The sequence below is a fragment of the Macaca nemestrina genome, chromosome 12, assembly GCF_043159975.1.
Source record: "Macaca nemestrina isolate mMacNem1 chromosome 12, mMacNem.hap1, whole genome shotgun sequence".
NCBI classification, from domain to species: Eukaryota; Metazoa; Chordata; class Mammalia; order Primates; family Cercopithecidae; genus Macaca; species Macaca nemestrina.
The window spans coordinates 108234035-108256472 of record NC_092136.1 but is presented as its reverse complement, the minus strand read 5'-3'; the positions used below and the strand labels follow the sequence as shown (position 1 = coordinate 108256472).

At 38.4% G+C, this 22438-nt stretch overlaps 1 protein-coding gene across 4 annotated transcripts in view; it reads right to left on the bottom strand.

The window, feature by feature from the left end:
• Positions 1-22438, bottom strand: part of LOC105493755 (ATM serine/threonine kinase) — a 133799-nt gene that overhangs the window by 81339 nt on the left and 30022 nt on the right. For all 4 annotated transcript variants that reach the window (XM_071075538.1, XM_071075541.1, XM_071075542.1 and 1 more), the window contains 11 exons: positions 21992-22087; positions 20757-20982; positions 18452-18577; positions 16094-16219; positions 14599-14688; positions 12001-12172; positions 10714-10913; positions 8195-8277; positions 7942-8097; positions 6758-6833; positions 6513-6643 (listed from right to left, as the gene is read on the bottom strand). In XM_071075538.1, coding sequence (XP_070931639.1) covers positions 6513-6643; positions 6758-6833; positions 7942-8097; positions 8195-8277; positions 10714-10913; positions 12001-12172; positions 14599-14688; positions 16094-16219; positions 18452-18577; positions 20757-20982; positions 21992-22087 — 1482 coding nt within the window. The remainder of the gene's footprint in view (positions 1-6512; positions 6644-6757; positions 6834-7941; positions 8098-8194; positions 8278-10713; positions 10914-12000; positions 12173-14598; positions 14689-16093; positions 16220-18451; positions 18578-20756; positions 20983-21991; positions 22088-22438) is intronic.

The following is a 22438-nucleotide window of genomic DNA, read 5'->3' as shown; positions in this document are numbered from 1 at the left end:
AACATACCAGCTCTTTCTTAAAGACTAATAAAACCTGAGTTTATTTAAAGAGGTTCAGGACTAGCAGCTTAGTATTAAGGTCTTGAATACAAAATCTATTTTCTCCTAGAATTGAAGAGGGTCTCAAAATATATTTTAACTATTGCTCAAATTTGAGCGCACTGAACTCAAACTAGCCAGAAAAGATCAACTGTTCTCTGGCCAAACACCAATTAGTTGAGTCCACAGATTCCATTGTCAACCTGCTCTAATATTTAATCACTCTGAAAGTGGGTAAGTTAATGTTTTCATGTACCATCTAAATTTTGTTTTATGTGATGGAAAAAAGTTGATCAGTACACCTTTTGTGTAATAGCCACATATTTAAGGATAACTCTTTAATCAACTTTTGTCTTTTATCCTTTTTTAGTAATCGAAGCTTTTATAATTGTTTATGTTCCTCTGATTCTTCTAGTTTCTCTCACTGCTCTTAAAATAGCTGAACATTAGGTATCTGCTATCATCTGAACGTTTAACCCCTCCAAATGTCACGTTGAAATCTGATCCCCATTAGGTTATGCCTAATGGGAAGTGTCTGAGTCATGGGGGCAGATCCCTCACAAACAGATTAAGGCCTGAGGGTAAGGAATGAGAGAGTTCTCACTATTCAGTTCCCACAAGAGCTGGTTATTTAAAAAAAAAAAAAAAAAAAAAAGAGCCTGGCACGGCCTTCCCTGCCTCCACCCTTGCTTCCTCTCTCACCATGTGATCTCTGCACACACTGATTCCTCTTTGCCTTCTGCCATGAGTCTGAGGCCCTTACCAGATGTAGATGTCATATGCCAAATAAACCTCTTTTCTTTATAAATACCCAGCCTCAGGTATTCCTTTATAGCAACACAAAGGGACTAAGACAAAATCTAACAAGTGTAAAAAAAAAAAAAAAAAAAAAAAAAAAAAAAAAGACTGCTACTTGCATGTCATTCTTGAATTTATACTTTTTGAATCTTCAATTTTTCTCAATGCCACCACTACACTGCTGCCTTATTACATTCAACTCAGTCTTATGTTACCTCAGTCCTTAAAGTTCAGCATACATTTGCTATCTTTTATCTGTGAAATTCAGTAAGGACTTGAACTACTAAACATACTCATGAGAAATCCTTACAATGCATTATGGTCTTACTAAAAAGAGTTCCAAACCTGAGGAGCTAGACACAAAATCTAGTTTATGAAAACATTACTGTCAGCATATTCAAATACTGAAATATTAGTTTTAATACTTTACGTGACTGCTGAACAATATAGTGATCTTTTATTATTGATCACTTACATTTGAACAGTAAAGTTACTCAAATGATTTTCAGCTTTTTTTTCAAGTACATTCATTTATTTTAAAAGTTATTGGATACCTATCACATGCCAAGTATTGTTTTAGGTGCTAAAAATACAACAATGAACAGAACAGACAAAAACCAGTGCCTTTTAGGAACATATATACTAGTGGAATAGGGAGAAGTAAATATATTAAAATATGTTTCAAGTTATCATAAATGCTAAAGAAAAATAAAACAAGAGAATAGCAAGATGGCAAAATAGGAACAGCTGTGGTCTGCAGCTCCCAGCGAGATCAGCGCAGAAGGTGGTGATTTCTGCATTTCCAACTGAGGTACCCGGCTCATCTCATTGGAACTGGTTAGACAGTGGGTGCAGCCCATGGAGGGAGAGCCGAAGCAGGGTGGGGCGTCGCCTCACCCAGGAAGCGCAAGGGGTCGGGGAACTCCCTCCCCTAGCCAAGGGAAGCCGTGAGAGGCTATGCTGTGAGGAACTGTGGATCCCGGCCCAGATACTATGCTTTTCCCATGGTCTTTGCAACCAGCAGACCAGGAGATTCCCTTGGGTGCTTACACCACCAGGGCCCTGGGTTTCAAGCGCAAAGCTGGGCAGCCATTTGGGCAGACACTGAGCTAGCTGGAGGAGTTTTTTTTCATATCCTGGTGGCACCTGGAACGCCAGCAAGACAGACCCATTCACTCCCCTGGAAAAGAGGCTGAAGCCAGGGAGCGAAGTGGTCTAGACCAGCGGATCCCACCTCCATGGAGCCCAGGAAGTTAAGATTCACTGACTTGAAATTCTCGCTGCCAGCACAACAGTCTGAAATCGACATAGGATGCTGAAGCTTGGTGGGGGGAGGGGCATCTGCAATTACTGAGGCTTTAGTAGGATGTCTTCCCCTCACAGTATAAACAAAGCCACTAGGAAGTTCGAACTGGGCGGAGCCCACGATAATGCCACAAAGCCACTGTAGCCAGACTGCCTCTCTAGATTCCTCCTCTCAGGGCAGGGTATCTCTGAAAGACAGGCAGCAGCCCCAGTCAGGGGCTTATAGATAAAACTCCCATCTCCCTGACACAGAGCACCGGGGGAAGGGACGGATGTGGGCGCAGCTTCAGCAGACTTAAACATCCCTGCCTGCCAGCTCTGAAGAGAGCAGCAGATCTCCCAGCACAGCGCTCGAGCTCTGCTAAGGGACAGGCTGCCTCCTCAAGTGGGTCCCTGACCCCCGTGCCTCCTGACTGGGAGACACCTCCCAGCAGGGGTCGACAGACACCTCATACAGGAGAGCTCCGGATGCCATCTGGCAGGTGCCCCTCTGGGACAAACTTTCCCGGAGGAAGGAACAGGCAGCAATCTTTGCTGTTCTGCAGCCCCCACTGGTGATACCCAGGCAAACAGGGTCTGGACTAGACCTCCAGCAAACTCCAGCATACCTGCAGCAGAGGGGCCTGACTGTAAAAAGGAAAACTAATAAAAAGAAAGGAATAGCATCAACATCAACAAAACGGACATCCACACAGAAACGCCATCCAAAGGTCACCAACATCAAAGACCAAAGGTAGATAAATCCACGAAGATGAGGAAAAACCAGCGCAAAAAGGCTGAAAATTCCAAAAACCAGAATGCCTCTTCTGCTTCAAAGGATCACAACTCCTTGCCAGCAAGGGAACAAAACTGGACGGAAAATGGGTTTGATGAACTGACAGAAGTAGGCTTCGGAAGGTGGGTAATAACAAACTCCTCCAAGCTAAAGGAGCATGTTCTAACCCAATGCAAGGAAGCTAAGAACCTTGAAAAAAGGTTAGAGGAATGGCTAACTAAAATAACCAGTTTAGAAAAGAACATAACTGACCTGATGGAGCTGACAAACACAGCACGAGAACTTCATGAAGCATTCACAAGTATCAATAGCTGAATCAATCAAGGAGAATAAAGGATATCAGAGACTGAAGATCCACTTACTGAAATAAAGCATGAAGACAAGATTAGAGAAAAAAGAATGAAAAGGAATGAACAAAGCCTCCAAGAAATATGGGAGTATGTGAAAAGACCAAATCTACGTTTGAGCGGTGTACCTGAAAGTGATGGGGAGAACAGAATCAAGTTGGAAAACACTCTTTAGGATATTATCAGAACTTCCCCAACCTAGCGAGACAGGCCAACATTCAAATTCAAGAAATACACAGACCACCACAAAGACACTCCTCGAGAAGAGCAATCCCAAGACACATACTCATCATATTCACCAAGGTTGAAATGAAGGAAAAAATGTTAAGGGCAGGCAGAGAGAAAGGTCGAGTTACCCATGAAGGGAAGCCCATCAGACTAACAGTGGATCTCTCAGCAGAAACTTTACAAGCCAGAAAAGAGTGGGGGCCAATATTCAACACTCTTAAAGAAAAGAATTTTCCACCCAGAATTTCACATCCTGCCAAACTAAGCTTCATAACCAAAGGAGAAATAAAATCCTTTACAGACAAGCAAACGCTGAGAGATTCTGTCACCACCAGGCCTGCCTTACAAGAGCTCCTGAAGGAAGAACTAAATATGGAAAGGAAAAACCGGTACTGGCCACTAGAAAAACATACCAAACTGTAAAGACCATCGACACTATGAAGAAACTGCATCAACTAATGGGCAAAATAACCAGCTAGCATCATAATGACAGGATCAAATTCACACATAACAATATTAACCTTAAATGTAAATGGGCTAAATGTCCCAGTTAAAAGACACAGACTGGCAAATTGGATCGAGTCAAGACCTATCAGTGTGCTGTATTCAGGAGACCCATCTCATATGCAAAGACACACACAGGCTCGAAATAAAGGGATGGAGGAATATTTACCAAGCAAATGGAAAGAAAAAAAAGCAAGGGTTGCAATCCTAGTCTCTGATAAAACAAACATCCAACAAAGATCAAAAATGACAAAGAAGGGCATTAGATAATGGTACAGGGATCAATGCAACAAGAAGTACTAACCATTCTAAATATATATGCACCCAATACAGGAGCACCCAGATGCATAAAGCAAGTTCTTAGAGACATACAAAGAGACTTAGACTCCCACACAATAATAGCAGGAGACTTTAACACCCCACTGTCAATATTAGACAGATCAATGAGACAGAAAATTAACAAGGATATTCAGGACTTGAACTGAGCTCTGGACCAAGCAGACCTAAGAGACATCCACAGAACTCTCCACTCCAAATCAACAGAGTAATATACATTCTTCTCAGCACCACATCACACTTATTCTAAAATTGACCACATAATTGAAAGCAAAACACTCCTTAGCAAATGCAAAAGAAAGGAAATCATAACAAACAGTCTCTCAGATCACAGTGCAATCAAATTAGAACTCAAGATTAAGAAACACTCAAAATCGCACAACTACATGGAAGCTGAACAACCTGCTCCTGAATGACTACTGGATAAATAACGAAATGAAGGCAGAAATAAGTAAGTTCTTTGAAACCAATGAAAACAAAGACATAATGTACCAGAATCTCTGGGACACAGCTAAAGCAGTGTTTAGAGGGAAATTTATAGCCCTACATGCCCACAGGACAAAGTGGGAAAGATCTAAAATTGACACCCTAACATCACAATTAAAAGAACTAGAGAAGCAAGAGCAAACAAATTCAAAAGCTAGCAGGAAACGAGAAATAACTAAGATCAGAGCTGAAGTGAAGGAGATAGAGACAAAAAAAACCTTTCGAAAAAATCAATCCAGGAGCTGGTTTTTTGAAAAGATTAACAAAATAGACCGCCAGCAAGACTAATAAAGAAGAGAGAAGAATCAAATAGACACAATAAAAAATGATAAAGGGGATAATACCACTGATCCCACAGAAATACAAACTACCAGAGAATACTATACATGCCTCTACGTAAATAAACTAGAAAATCTAGAAGAAACTGATAAATTCCTAGACACATACAACCTCCCAAGACTAAACCAGGAGAAGTCGAATCCCTGAATGACCAATAACAAGTTCTGAAATTGAGGCAATAATTAATAGCCTATCAACCAAAAAAACCCCAGGACCAGATGGATTCACAGCTGATTTCTACCAGAGGTACAAAAAGGAGCTGGTACCATTCCTTTTGAAACTATTCCAAACAACAGAAAAAGAGGGACTCCTCCCTAACTCATTTTATGATGCCAGTATCATCCTGATACCAAAACCTGGCAGAGACACAACAAAAAAAGAAAATTTCAGGCCAATATCCGTGATGAACATCCATGCGAAAATCCTCAATAAAATACTGGCAAACTGAATCCAGCACATCAAAATGCTTATCCACCACTATCAAGTCAGCTTCATCCCTGGGATATAAGGCTGACTCAACATATGCAAATCAATAAACATAAGCCATCTCATAAACAGAACCAATTACAAAAACTACATGATTAAAGGCTCGTGCCTGTAATCCCAGCACTTTGGGAGGCCGAGGCAGGTGGATCACCTGAGTTCAGGAGTTCGAGACCAGCCTGGCCAACATGGCGAAACCCCATCTCTACTAAAAATAAAAAAATTAGCTGGGTGTGGTGGCAGGCACCTATAATCCCAGCTACTCAGGAGGCTGAGGCAGGACAATTGCTTGAAATGAGGAAGTGGAGGCTGCAGTGAGCCGAGATCGCGCCATTGCACTCCAGCCTGGGAGACACGAGCAAAACTCCGCCTCAAAAAAAAAAAAAAAAAAAAGAATGAAGTTATTATATGTTTATTGCAGTACTCAAATATAAAAGATCCTCATGATAGAATCCTTCTAGTGCTTCACTGGATGTTCACTCAAGTAAATATAATTGTAATTAGCACAATGTAAAATGTGCTAATTATCATTTTATAAACTCACATAAAATCACAGTAATTTCCAAACAGTCCGTATCTCCTGTACATGGTAGTAGACACACGTCACTCAAGTCAACCACTTGTTAGCTCTGTGGCATAAGCAAGTTACTTTACCTCACTAAGTCACAGTTTTCATTTATAAATTGAAGGAAATAATAGAATCTAAGTTACAGAAGTGTAAGAATTAAGAATAAACATAAATGCCAGGCACACTGTATATACTCAACAAGTGTTAGCTATTTTTAATATCTCAACTGTGAGCTGTTACTATGTAAGACATTCTACTGCTATCTGCAGCATTCCAAATACTTCATGAATATCTGACCCATTACCTATTGATTGACTCTGCAGCCAACATTCGAACTCGGTGATGATTATCAGCAAGAAATTGTGTAAATACTTCGTTTACAGGAAAGTCTTTTCCCATTACATTAAGAATGGCCCATTTTGAATAAGGATCGGCCTATGGGAAAAGAACTGAGGTTAAATACGATATAGAGAAAAATTACTCATTAACAAACAAAAACTGCTTTAAATTTTTCAATGAAGATCTTACTAATAAAATGTAAAAACTCACCTCAAGCAAAGTTTTAAGGCAGTTTACTAGGGCCATTCTTACAGAGAATGTACATTTCCTCTCCTTTGTTAGATGCCTGAAATCAAGTAAGTTTTCCAAAGTTAAATAATCATTCTGGTAAAAGCACTCAGAAAACTCAATGAATATGAAGATTATTATAAATTGCTTCCAATATGTCTTTCTGTGCCAAACTTATTTGTCATTATGTGGAATATACCAACATACTCACCCTCCCAAAAATTCAAGCTAAAAGAAATTAGTTTGAAAGAATTCATTTTAGTGTATATTATTCATTTTATACTATTATGTCTCTTTTTCGGGGGCTACCATAGAATGGCTAACCACATTATAGTAAACTTACTTTAGAAAGAAATTTCTTTGTTCAAGTTTTGTTTGGTATATTGAAGATTTCAAAATCACATTCAGGCCAGGTGCGCTGGCTCACGCCTGTAATCCCAACACTTTGGGAGGCCGAGGTGGGCAGATCACTTGAGATCAGGAGTTTGGGACCAGCCTGGCCAACATGTCGAAACCCCATCTCTACTAAAAATACAAAAAAATTAGCCAGGCGTTGTGGCGGGAGCCTGTAATCATAGCTGCCTAGGAGGCTGAGGCAGGAGAACTGCTTGAACCTAGTAGGTGGAGGCTGCAGTGAGCAGATATAGCACCACTGCACTCCAGCCTGGGTGATGGAGTGAGACTCTGTCTAAAAAAAACACAAAAACAAAAAACATTCTATTGATTTAGAATTACTCATCAATCAAATAGTACAAGGGTTCTAAATTATATGTGCTCCTCTGTAAGTATCATGGTGTTATCTCGGAATGTGAAAATAAGCATAATAACCAGATAAGAACAAGGCCAATTTGTTCACTCTGGGAACATGAACAATTCAACTGATTTTGGCTTGCTGTCCTTTCTCTATTCACTATACATGTCAAATTATTAAGTGATTCAAACTTTGCAGAGAAAGGAGTTAAACAGTTTAGAAAGCCAAGCCTTAAACAAAAAGCAATGTAGTTATTCAAGCAACTAAGGGAAACACAAATTACATTCTGCTATTCTTAAAAGATGTATTAGCTATGTAGGAAGATCAGAAGAAATCACTGATGTGGATACAAAATTTGCATTCGTATCCACAGATAGCAAAAGAAAAATAAGACCACAAAGTAGACTGTACCTACCAAAATGCTCCAATTACTGTAAGAAACTGTCCTTGAGCATCCCTTGTGTTCTCAGAGTCCATATTGCTTTGACCTAGGTTTTTCACTATATGAAGGACATGGTTTAAAATAGTTTTACAAACATCTTGGTCACGACGATACAAAGAACACACATTGCTGTGGTAAAAAAAAGTTTAACTTTATAAGCTTAACAGAACACATCAGTTATTTTATAAATTTAAAGTGAATATAACATAAGGTTTTAATTTCTTACGATAGTGGTTTCAGAAGTTCAACAACATCTTCCATTGGCAAGGGGTACTCTTCTCCAGGAAGCTCCTTTAAAAGCATTAGATACTAAGATGGTAGGAGGGAAAAAAATCAGGTTTATTCACAAATCATTTACTTTAAAAAGTATATAAACACAGGGCACAGTGGCTCACACCTGTAATCCTAGCACTTTGGGAGGCTGAAGCGGGCGGATCACAGGTCAGGAGTTTGAGACCAGTCTGGCCAATATGGCGAAACCCCATCTCTACTAAAAACACAAAAATTAGCCGGGGATGGTGGTGGGCACCTATAATCCCAGCTACTCAGGAGGCTGAGGCAAGAGAATCACTTGAACCCGGGAGGCAGAGGTTGCAGTGAGCCGAGATCGTGCCACTGCACTCCAGCCTGGGCAACAGAGCGAGATTCTGTTTCAAAAAAAAATTTTTTTAAGTATATAAACATAAATTCACACATGCACACACATGCACACACACACAGAGCTGTAAATTTTTAAAAGGTGTATAGTAAAAACAGAAGGCTTTGAAGTCAAATAGCAGAATTCAAATCCCAGTACCACAGCCTTAACTTTTCTGGTTAAAAAACTTGCCTTATGTCATCTAGGGCCTTCGTACCCTCATCTGTAGAGTAGAGATATATCACTTACCTGGCCAGATAACTGTGAGGATTAGATAAAATAAACATAAAAGTCTAGCTTCTATTGTGGGAGTCAATAAATGATCATTATTACCACTGCTGCAGTTAAGAGCTTGAGCAAGATTCTGAAACTGTAAGTCTCCATTCTCCCAAATAATGCTTGGGGATAATAGACCAGTGGTTGAAAACTATTCTATTAATGAATTTTGGAAAGCAGAAATAATCATGGGCAGGGAAGAAGTCAAACACCTTGACCTATCTTCCCATAAGGCAATCTTGTAAGGCTCTTTATGGTACTATGGACAGAAAGGGTTGTTGCAACGACCAGTTATAATGGTAGTTATTATCTAGGCAGCCAGTTTCCGAGAACTACCAAATAATTTTCTAGCTATACTGAAATAATAAGGGATTTTTTTCCTATTTAAATATAGAATAATATATTTCTTATTCCTTTTCAGATATTAACAAAGGAAATTAAATGATCCTTTTCATTATTTGACATGAGAGTCATGTACATGAGGTTACTGAATGTTTTGAAGAGACTTGAAACACCAATACTTTAAGAAAAGCATATAACTTCCTCTTGGTCAGGGATAGAGACTTAACTGTAGTATCTGCCAGGACCTAAACCAGGGGCCCGAACAGGGCACAACCAAACTTGTTTTCTTACTCTAAGGCATTTTCACCAAGGGTGGGAAACATGACCAGGGATTCCACCAATGACTCAGCCTAAAATTTACTGTGATCATAGGTTCTAATGTTTGACAATTTGCTGGAACTGGGGACGTGACCTAGGACCCAACTTGCTACTTGCTAGGCCAGGGGCTCTACCTCCATATACACTGGGGCTAGGGCTAAGAAAATGGCTCACATGGTCAGATTAGTTATATACAAGGTTGCTGAGCACATAAGTAAATGAGCAAATAAATAAAGGTTGAGTGGATAGCCAGGTTTTGGGGTTTTTTTTAACTGCTAGTAAAGAAATTTATAAATTTAGACAGAAAAAAAGATAAACTGTGTGATGTTGGCTTGGATTTGAAGGTATCTATCAACAGATAGACAAATGGCAAGGGTGAAGGCAGAAGAGGAATTACTTTTGGAACATTCTCATCAAAGTATAAATCTAATCATAACAAAACATCAGACAAACTCAGAGCAATGGACCTGTACTATTCAAATATATGAAGGTCATGATAAATAAAGAACTGTTTCAGATTGAAGGAGACTAAACAGACTACACACCTAAATGCAATGACAAAATGTTAACTTCCTGATTTTGATGATTATACTCTGGCTAAACAGAAGTGTATCCTTGTTTTTAGGAAATATACACTGAAGTATAAGGAGCATCACGTTTGCAACTTCATCTCAAAATGGTTCAGAGAAAATTATGTGTGTATCTGTGTATGAGTGTGTGTGTGGAGAGAGGGAATGATTAGGTAAATATGGTAAAATGTTAACTGTAGTATTCTTGTAACTTCACTATCATTTTGAAATCAAATCCAAAAAACTGGAAATATTTAAACTAAGGTCAAAGGCAAGATTCCAACTTCAAACACATGTTATGTAATATTTTTACACTCAGGGTCTATGTTTCTTAGCCTAATCAAAATAATTTATAAGAATTAAACCTAAAGAGAATAAATCTATCCAAAACCCATCTAAGTTTTAATATTTCAGCATCCACTTAAATTTGTTCATAGCACATTAAAAGAAAAAGTGTTATTTTCCAACTAGTCTCAGGTTCATTCCTCAAGAAAGCAATTTCAATTCTTCAAAGATACCATGTGATTCTTACATGTCAACTCATTACATTTAGTCAGCAACATCAGATAAAACCCAAGAGCTTCTTCATTTAACGTAACTCACCATATGCAGGTGGAGGGATTTGGTAGGGTCTAGCGTGCTAGAATCAATTAACATTAACAATTTCCTCCGAATATCAGCTGCCCTGAAGGACACAGTATTGGTCTGAGCGGTAGTTACACACAAACACAAGAACTTGAGCATGTCTAAGAAGAGTAGATCTTGCTTTGACAGATATTCTTCAGCTAAAGGATTAATGGCACCTAAAAATAAAAAGCACTCATTAACACAAAGAGAGGGGCACAACAGCCACATATATTCATATTAACTCAAATTCCCTCCTCTTCACAAAAAAAAGTACATGAAAAGCAAAATTATAGTGAAATTAATTATACACTAAAAGCGTCAAAAGTCTTTTTGAAAAATTATCCAGTATTCTTTTGTCAAGAAATAATTTAAAATATGGGGGAAAAAACCCTTTAGACAAACGATCATTGCAATAATGTTTATTATAGGAAAACAGAAAAAAATTTAAATTTCTAACAATAAAAAATGTCAAGTAAATTATGGGACTTATATAAGATTGAACAATGGTGAAGCCATTAAAAAGTATGACTATCAAGAAAAGCAACTACATGGAAAAATACTTATAATTAAACAGCATTTATAACATATGTGAATGTTGATGTTGATTACAATTTTGAAAGTTTCTACAGAGGAATAATAGAAAAAGGTTAACAGCAATGGCATTACGGATGTGTTTTCATTTCCTGCTATTGCCCAAATAACCTATCATATGGTTTTATTTATTTTTTTTTTGAGACGGAGTCTCGCTCTGTCGCCCAGGCTGGAATGCAGTTGCGCAATCTCAGCTCACTGCAACCTCCACCTTTCCAGGTTCATGCCATTCTCCATCCTCAGCGTCCCGAGTAGCTGGGACTACAGGCACCCGCCACCAGGCCCGGCTAATTTTTGTGTTTTTAGTAGAGACGGGGTTTCACCATGTTAGCTAGGGTGGTCTTGATCTCCTGACCTCCTGATCCGCCTGCCTCAGCCTCCCAAAGTGCTGAGATTACAAGCGTGAGCCCCCACGCCTGGCCTGGTTTTATTTCTTTAACAGTTATCTTAAGTTCCTTTTATGAAGAATAAAATATGAAACTAATAAAATATGAAACTAATAAATTCAAGTAAAAATCAGAAAAATATAAAGTATATAGGAAAGGAACAATTCTAAAAGGCTATACTAAGGGAAAATAAAATAAGCATAAAATTGATATCAATGAGGCCTCTTATACTGCCAAATCAATATAAATAGGTAAAAGAAATACCAAGTAGTAAACAGGTATTTACCTATGGTACTTTGGCTCTCTCCAGGTTCATTTGCATCACTAACACTACTATCAGGGTAATCGTTAAATAGATTCATGGATGACTGATCCACCACCTCCATTAGATTTCCATTAGTATCCTCTTCCCTTGATTCTACTTCTCCACGGTCAAATGGCTTTTTGATTAAGGATGCCTTCAAGGAAGAGAAACAAAGATGTTCAAGATGGCTTCTTGCAGGAGCATGTTGTAGTTAAAATTTACCTAATCAGGCCAGGCACAGAGGCTCACGTCTGTAATCCCAGCAATTTGGGAGGCCGAGGCAGGCGGATCACCCGAGGTCAGGAGTTCGAAATCAGCCTGGCCAACATGGTGAAACCTTGTCTCTATTCAAAATACAAAAATTAGCTGGGTGTGGTGGTGGACACCTGTAATCCCAGCTACTCAGTAAGCTGAGGCAGGAGAATCACTTGAACTCAGGAGGCAGAGGTTGCAGTGAGCCGAGATCATGCCACTGCACTCTAGCCTGGGTTTGACAAAGCAAGACTCTGTCTCAAAAAAAAAAAAAAAAAAAAAAAAATTACCTCATCAAACAATTCAAGGTTCATGTGTAAATATGAACACTACAGTACTTTTTCTACTAAATCTAAATGTCCAATACAGTAAAATGGATATATAACCTACAATATGTCTACATAACAAAATAATATGCAAACTTTAAAAATTATTTCTTATACTAAGAAGTTCTGTAACACCCAAAGTGTTACCCAAAGAAGGGGTAGGAAAATGTCTAAATTGGTATGACTATTTTGGAGGACAATGACAATATCCATCAAAAAGTAAAATTTACATTCCTTTTGAACAAGCAAGTCTACTGCTAGAAATTATCCTACCTCCATCATATACACAAATACAAACAGACAAAATAAAAATACAATAATCTGTACCACGGAAGTCGTTGTAACCCAAAAAACTAGAAACCACTTAAAATGTTAATTAAGAGCAGACGGTCTTTTTGGCCCAGTGCAGTGGCTCACACCGGTAATCCAAGCACTTTGGGAGGCCAAGGTGGGCGGATCATTTGAGGTCAGGAGTTCTAGACCAGACTGGCCAACATGGTGAAATCTGGTCTGTACTAAAAATATAAAAATTAGCCGATTGTGGTGGCACACATCTGTATCCTAGCTTCTCAGGAGGCTGAGGCAGGAGACTCTCTTGAAGCTGGGAGGCGGAGGCTGCAGTGAGCCGAGACTGTGCCACTGAACTCCAGCCCGGGCAATGGAGCAAGACTTCATCTCAAAAAAACAAAAATAAAAAAAATTTAAAATAAAAAATAAAAAAAAGGAGCAGATAAGCTTTCATATACATATATACTATTCACTATTCCCGCACGATAGAATACCATGCACTGCTAAATAAATAAAATGTAACAGCAGATAGCTTATAAGTACAGTGACATGGAAAATGAATAAGATGTGTCATAAAGGCCGGGCGCGGTGGCTCAAGCCTGTAATCCCAGCACTTCGGGAGGCCGAGATGGGCGGATCACGAGGTCAGGAGATCGAGAGATGATCCCGGCTAACACGGTGAAACCCCGTCTCTACTAAAAAATACAAAAAAATAGCCGGGCGAGGTGGCGGGCGCCTGTAGTCCCAGCTACTCGGGGGGCTGAGGCAGGAGAATGGCGTGAACCCGGGAGGCAGAGCTTGCAGTGAGCTGAGATCCGGCCACTGCACTCCAGCCTGGGTGACAGAGCAAGACTCCGTCTCAAAAAAAAAAAAAAAAAAAAAAGATGTGTCATAAAATGGAAATATTCAGGTTATAGAATATGTTTTCACTCAATAGCTATTTCAATGTCTACTTTGTATGCCCGGCAGTGTTCCAGAAAAAAGAATGTATGTGGCATAAGCCCAAAGCCCATTTGTATGGAAGAAAAATAAATACTACAATATGTTGCTTGCCTGGCAAGATTTTTGGTCACTTTTAAAGAACAAAGAATTATTTTAAATTTTGGTACAATGTTGCATAGAAACAGGTGTGAGCCTGGATGATTCCTTCCCAATTTTTTAGTGTATTATTTATTGAGAAACTAAAGGCAGGCACTCACTATGCTAGGTATTGATATTAAGAAGCAATCAGGTGTATTTCCCCACAAGACAAAGTAACTTTAATTTCCACATTTTATTTTTAAAATTTTTTTATTTTTGAGACAGAGTCTCACTCTGTCGCCTAGGCTAGAGTGCAGTGGCATGATCTCAGCTCACTGCAATCTCTGCCTCCCAGGTTTAAGTGATTCTCCTGCCTCAGCCGCCTGAATAGCTGGGACTACAGGCACATGTCAGCATGCCCAGCTAATTTTTTAGTATTTTTAGTAGAGACAGGGTTTCAACATGTTGGCCAGGATGGTCTCATTCTCCTGACCTTGTGATACACCCACCTCGGCCTCCCAACATGCTAGGATTACAGGCATGAGCCACCGCGTCCGGCCTTAATTTCCACATTTATAAAAATGTAAGATGCTATATGTTGTGAGATGCATCCTTATTTACAAAGATATTTCAACAAAAAAAATTATGCCTATTAGAATCAAAATATGGTAAGAAAAAAAGGAAGCATACTTACGAAACTTTTACAAATATCTGCAATGTCATTCATTAGCTTTGATGTTAACAATCGCAGGAAAAAGCCAGATGCAATCTTATTTAGACTCTTCTGCAATTAAGACAAACAAAGAACCAAGCAACAAAGAAATAAAAACAATTATTCTTGGCAGATAGTGTTTTCTCTATCTTGAATGAAATGTAGATAAATAGTTTACTATCAGGGCCAAGATATACACTGCTTCAAAAATACATCTTTTCTTAGAGTAATAATAACTATACTGTGCATCTTTCATTGTGCTTTAACAACATTAAAGAAACAGCTATTGACCCTAAACATAAGTAAGCTACAATTAAAGGTTAGAGTTTATTCTTCTACTTTTCTCCTTCCCCACTTACACCAAAAGGGAGGAAAAACACATTACAAAACCAAGAAATACATTGATAATATTGATATATGGCCATGTACCTAATACTGGGTTTCAAATATATTTCCAATTATTATGAATACTCTGGGGCCTGGCTTAGCTACCCCACAGGCTGCTGCAGATAAAAATAAAGATTACACACAGTAGTACTCTTTCTACCAAATGTTATGTAAGATGATCTGAGCAAAAGAAAGTAAAGTATGTGCTGGAGTTATTGTTGTGCTGCTCACTAGCCCTACTATGCATACCACATAGTTCGGGTCAAAAAATTTTTATAAAATGAATGAAAATATCCTAGGAATAGAAGAGTCATCTTTATTGTTGTATATAAAAGTTGTAAGACAATCTCAGAAAACTTCCTGAAATGATAAAATTAGTTTCATGAGAAACTCAGATTCCTATTGCTTATTCGTCTGGATATTACCTTTATGTACCATTCAATTTAATTTTAAATCGGTTTGTGTAACTTATGAATGTGACCAGATATGGTAGCTCAAACCTGTAATCACAGCACTTTGAGACGCCATGGTGGAAGGATCACTTGAACCCAGGGTTTGAGACTAGCCGGGGCAATGTGTAAAACCCCATCAATACAAAAAAATACAAAAATACAAAAATCAACCAGGCATGGTGGTATACACTTGTAATCCCAGCTACTAAGGAGGCTGAGGTGGGAGGATCACTTGAGCCCATGAGGTCAAAGCTGCTGTGAGTTGTGATCACATCACTGCGATCCACACAGTGATGTGATCACTTGCTCTGGGTAAAAGAGCGAGAGACTGTATCAAAAAAAAAAAAAATAAACAGAATAAACATAAAAGTAAAAAATAAACTTATGAGTGGACACCAAAACAGTAACACCAACCAGTAATCAGTCCCCTGCATAGGCTACAATTTCAAGTAAAAAGAAAATTTTAGCTAGGTGGTACACGACTGTAGTCCCAATTACTTGGGAGGTTGAGGCAGGAGAATTGCTGGAAACCAGGAGGTCAAGGCTACAGTGAGTTGTGACAGTCTCACTGCACTGCAGCCTGGGTGACAGAGAAAGATCCTATCTCACAAAACAAAACGAGAAGAAGAAAATCTTACCTTGGTACAGTTGCTCAAGCAACGTGTAAATAAATGCATCATATTTCTCAAGGAACCAATTCTGAATTCCTCATTTGTCTTATTTTTAAACAGAGTGATACTTTCTCCTGCACACTGCATTAGAGACTATTATGAATAGAAGGAAAAAATGCAAATTCCAGTTAAAATTATAGTTTAGTATTGCTTTTTAAAGTGTACTTTGATCTTGGACATACTATAAAATAAAAAACAAAGTGCACTTAAGAGAAAAAATGAAATGTTCTTAGAAGTTCCACGTAGTCATACAGCATAAGCAAAAATCATTAACAATTTTTTAAAACGGCAAATCTTATACTCTGTTCCTGCAAATCATACCAGTGACAGAGTACTACCAAGAGATAAAAGTTTCATTCTTACAGCCTACTTGATTAACACCCTTAATCAAAGATTCTTCAATATAACTGATCAAAGGGAAAACTTTTAAAAAGACAGACAAAAATCAATATTTTTTTTTTTTTTTTTTTTTTTTTGAGACAGAGTCTCACTCTGCCGCCCAGGCTGGAGTGCAATGGCCGGATCTCAGCTCACTGCAAGCTCCGCCTCCCGGGTTCACGCCATTCTCCTGCCTCAGCCTCCCGAGTAGTTGGGACTACAGGCGCCCGCCACTGCGCCCGGCTAGTTTTTTGTATTTTTTAGTAGAGACGGGGTTTCACCGTGTTAGCCAGGATGGTCTCGATCTCCTGACCTCGTGATTCGCCCGTCTCGGCCTCCCAAAGTGCTGGGATTACAGGCTTGAGCCACCGCGCCCGGCCAAAAAATCAATATTTTAATGAGATTAAATTTTAATGTGATATTACTTCACTTACTATTATTTATAGTTGGCTTACAGTAATTTCAAATTTTAAGAATACATAGGCTGGGCGTGGTGGCTCATGACTGTAATCCCAGCACTTTGGGAGGCCAAGGCAGGCAGATCACAAAGTCAGGAGATCAAGATCAACCTGACCAACATGGTGAAACCCCATCTCTACTAAAAATATAAAAATTAGCTGGGCATGGTGGTGTGCACCTGTAATCCCAGCTACTTGGGAGGCTGAGGCAGGAGAATCGCTTGAACCAGGGAGTCAGAGGTTGCAGTGAGCAGAGATCGCGCCACTGCACTCCAGTCTGGAAGCAGAGCAAGACTCTGTCTCAAGTTTCCTGACTTTTTAATGGCGATCATTAAAAAGTCAGGAAACAACAGATGCTGGAGAGGATGAGGAGAAACAGGAATGCTTTTACACTGTTGGTGGGAGTGTAAATTATTTCAACCATTGTGGAAGACAGTGTGGCGATTCCTCAAGGATCTAGAACTGGCCGGGCGCGGTGGCTCAAGCCTGTAATCCCAGCACTTTGGGAGGCCAAGACGGGCGGATCACGAGGTCAGGAGATCGAGACCATCCTGGGTAACACAGTGAAACCCCGTCTCTACTAAAAATACAAAAACTTAGCCGGGCGAGGTGGCAGGCGCCTGTAGTCCCAGCTACTCGGGAGGCTGAGGCAGGAGAATGGCGTGAACCCGGGAGGCGGAGCTTGCAGTGAGCTGAGATCCGGCCACTGCACTCCAGCCTGGGTGACAGAGCGAGACTCCGTCTCAAAAAAAAAAAAAAAAAAAAGGATCTAGAACTAGAAATATCATTTGACTCAGCAATCCCATTACTGGGTATATACCCAAAGGATTATAAATCATTTTACTATAAAGACACATGCACACATATGTTTATTGCGGCACTGTTCACAATAGCAAAAACTTGGAAGCAACCCAAATGCCCATCAATGACAGACCGGATAAAGATAATGTGGCACATATACACCATGGAATACTATGCAGCCATAAAAAAGGATGAGTTCATGTCCTTTGCAGGGACATGGATGAAGCTGGAAACCATCATTCTCAGCAAACTAAGACAAGAACAGAAAAACAAACACCGCATGTTCTCACTCATAAGTGGGAGCTGAACAATGAGAACACATGGACACAGGGAGGGGAACATCACATACTGGGGCCTGTCAGGGGGTGGGGGCCTAGGGGAGGGATAGCATTAGGAGAAATACCTAATGTAGATGACGGTTGATAGGTGCAGCAAACCACCATGGCACTGTATACCTATATAACAAACCTGCATGTTCTGTATCATGCACCCCAGAGCTTAAAGTATAATAATAATTAAAAATTAAAACAATTAAAAAATACATAGTATAATTTCTTCTCATATTACATAAATGAGAAAGGGTTAACCTGCACAAAATTTAATGTCTTCCAAACAAATGTAATAATTTTCTCAGGAATACATTTCATTTAAATTTAATCTGAAACTTTATTAGTATAAATTCTCCTACCTTGGCTTTCTGGAATAATTCTGACTTACATGCTTCCTCTTCAGCTATTACACCCATATAACAGTAGCAGCCAAGGACACCCACCAAAAGACTTGAACACCGGACAAGCGTTTCTGAATTTGTAATCTTAAAGTAAACCACAAATAAAAATATATATATTTCATAAATAATTTAGTATATTCTATAACTATCTTTAGCAAGAACAAATTCTACATATATATTAAAAAACAAAAGTTCAGTTAACTGACTTCAAGGTGGCATATTCTGAATATCTCTAAAAACAGCTAGGAGATCACTGTAGAATTATAACCAAGATTCTCCAGAAAAATAGCCTAAGTATCTCCTAATGGCCAAGCAGGTTCGGGTGGAGCATGTACCGTACATGCAGGCCCTTAAGTATTTGAGGTAGGGATGAAAGAAAAGAAAAAAAGCTTCACAGGCAAATAAATGACTATAAGTCTTAGATCACAAGTAGAAATTAGTGTCATATAAAGAGACAATAAAATGACATTTTAAGCTTCTGAATAACAGGAACTTTGACTTATTCAGCTTTTTAGACTCCACAGACTAGCATAAAACATTTTTTCTAGTAGATAAAGTTTAGACAGCTGGCCGGGCATGGTGGCTCACACCTGTAACTCCAATACTTTGGGAGGCCGAGGCGGGCGGATCACCTGAGGTCAGGAGTTTGAGACCAACCTGGCTAACGTGGTGAAACCTTGTCTCTACCGAAAATACAAAAATTAGCTGGGCGTGATGGCAGGCACCTATAATCCCAGCTATTCAGGAGGCTGAGGCAGGAAAATTGCTTGAACCCAGGAGGCGAAGGTTGCAATGAGCCGAGACCACGCCACTGCACTCCAGCCTGGGCAACACAGCAAGACTCCATCTCAAAAAAAAAAAAAAAAAAGTTTAGACAATTTTATAGAACGATGTAAGAATCTGCTAAGTTACAAACAAGATGTTCAGATTTTTTTTTGCTCCTACAGGGTAGGAAACGGCATTTTAGGAGAAAATATACAAAACTAAATTACTTTGTAATGAAAGTGGTTACAATTGTGGTACAGCAGAATGTCAGTAAAAGATCATAAAGAGGTACACCGTCCCTTCTCAGGTCCTCAAGTCATTTTCCCTGGTTACTGAATTCACTCCTTTCAACAGATTGTAGGCTTTATTTCATTTAATCATTTACTACGTAATAAGGCACTGTGGAGGATACAAAGATTAATAAAAGTATGTATGCCCTTTTAAGAGTTTATGTTTAAGAGTTATAGTTCAAGAGATATTTGTATACAAACCATATGTAAATATCCATGGTATAAAGAAGATGCTAACTGCCATTAAAAATGTGAAACATTAAGTACTGTGAAATTAAAAGATGAAAAATGATTAGGCCAGGCACAGTGGCTCATGCCTGTAATCCTAGCACTTTGGGATGCTGAGGTGGGTCCATCACCTGAGGTCAGGAGTTCAAGACCAGCCTGGCCAACATGGCAAAACCCCATCTCTACTAAAAATACAAAAATTAGCTGGGCGTGATAGCACGTGCCTGTCCCAGCTACTTGGAAGACTGAGGCAGGAGAATTGCTTGAGCTGGAAGACGGAGGTTGCAGTGAGCCAAGATCATGTCACTGCAATCCAGCCTAGGCAACAGAGCGAGGCTCCATGTCAAAAAGAAAAATTCTTAGAATCTTACCTTCTGAGATTCTAAGAAAGGCGTTAGCAAGGATTTTCACATGTGGATGATTTGAATACACAGAAATAGGTAGAAAGACATTTCACATTTTAAAAAATGGAAGTTTTGGCAAGAGAATAGTATACATGAAGAGAACTCGTGATTTTATGAGGCTAAAGGAAATTCCTAGATGACGTCTAAAATAATTGCTAGTCCATTTATTGTATTTACTAATCACTCGTCTCTCTTCAAATGCCACCAAAATCTATTAGATTTGTTTAAATTGTGTTCTTTTCTATTACTGTAACATCTCCCTCCTTTGTATTTAGAGGTTTTTTCCATCATATAATCCCCATGCTCAAACTCTTACTATTCCTCACTAACCTACACAAGGAATTCTTTTACGTCTACCGTAATTTCCAGTACAGAGAAAGTACTCAAATTATCATTCTTGAGTTTTCCTTTAATGATGCTAAGTTGTCCCAATTTGTAGCCCTTTACTGCCACTTTGCTTTTAAAATTAAGCCTCCCACCATCCTTGGTGTTTTTCCTGCCCCTATTTCTCCTTCCTAACAGTTTACCAAAGCTGAATCATATATAAACTTAGTTCTTTTTTTAAAAAAATCTCACCTCAGATGAGTAATTATTTAGAAGCTGTTCTGACAATCCCAGAAGATAGCAATCCAGTGATTCCTTGAGATTCTGGTGAACAGAGAAGCCAATACTGGACTGGTGCTTTTCTATACCACATTCTCTCACAATGGTTAAAAAGTCCATCTTGTCAAAAGTTGTCTGAAGAAATAGTTCTTCTACTTCTGAGAATGAAAGTTCTTCTTTATCTTTTCGGTGGTGTTCACTTCAAGAAAGTAAAATCTTTAATTTATAAACAAAGTACCTAATGCTTTGCTTATATGTATTCGCAATATATTACAAAGGGAAACATTAACCTAGTATCTACATCATTCAAAGACTACTTACATAATTAATAGATTATTCTTTTAAATGCTTCTCTCCTTTGGACTTTGATACCTACTTGTATCAAATTTCATTATTCAGTAGCAAAATTTACCAATAGACAGAGAAAAAAATATAAGTTACAATTTCAAAGGCAAATTCAGAAAGTATTTTTAAAATTACCAGATATCAATGTTAAGCATAACATTGTCTGCAAACACAACCCTTTTTTCACCAAGCAGAAGGAGTAACAGGCATAGATTTAAAAACCTTTAATATCTGGTATGGTTAAGCAGTTACGCATCCTTTGGGTTAGAAAAGTAACGATCTTGCTACCAAAGTTTCATTATTGTTGTTGGTATTTATTTGTTTTTCACTATTAATTTCTCCAAAAAGTAGGAATTTTTTTCATCTTTTGCCCTCTTGAGGGAGATAAGGAATCTTTGTGCCAGTGAGTCATTTTCAGTCACAGTAATACAATCTAAGTCTCTTGAGTCAATCAACTAAAATCAGGTTTAGATTTATTTTTGTTTTCAATTATCCTTAGTTTTTAAAGCTAACAAATAGTCAAATCATAGTTGATGTACAGAAATGGGTAACATCTTTAAGAACTTATTTCATATAAATTATATATTCTTAATTTCCCAGCATAACCACTCAACTTTTCTCATTGGCACTTGCCACATATTGTACTATACAGCATTAAAAAATAGTAACCTTGGTCTAATGTTATATAACACAGATTACAACCACTGAATTAAAACAACCTCTTCCCTGGGTAACAGTTGCAATTTGTTTTGGACCAATTTAGTTTACAATTATTAAGATACAGCTACTACACAACTAAAATTATCATCTTCGTAATTAAAGCTATAGCTTAAAATGACAAAGAACATTATTAGATAACATACCATTCTGGCACACTTTGGAAAAAATTCATTGCAGCTTTACAGTTTTTCATAGTGAGACTCACAAGAATTTTCTCCAGTACAAGATGAGGAAAATTACTATAAAGAAAAACCAAAAGCTTCACTTAGAAGACCAAAAGCCACATAAAGAATACTTTAAACTTTAACATCCACGTTTAGCTATAAATCTTGACTTCTAAAATTTGGATCCTAGATTAAAATTGCTTTCATCTATACTGAATTTCTTAATATCTAAAAGGATAATTTAAGGAGGACAACCATTGTTACTATCATTTCCAATACTGTTTAGAAATAGGATGTCTGATTAACAGTATTTCTGAAGTAAATAAAAGGTTGTAAAATTAAAGCAAAAGTTCTTTAATTGGATCCATTCAGAGGTCTGCTCTCCAATCATTTGGTTCCAATTACCATCTGTGCAAAGGTTAAGTG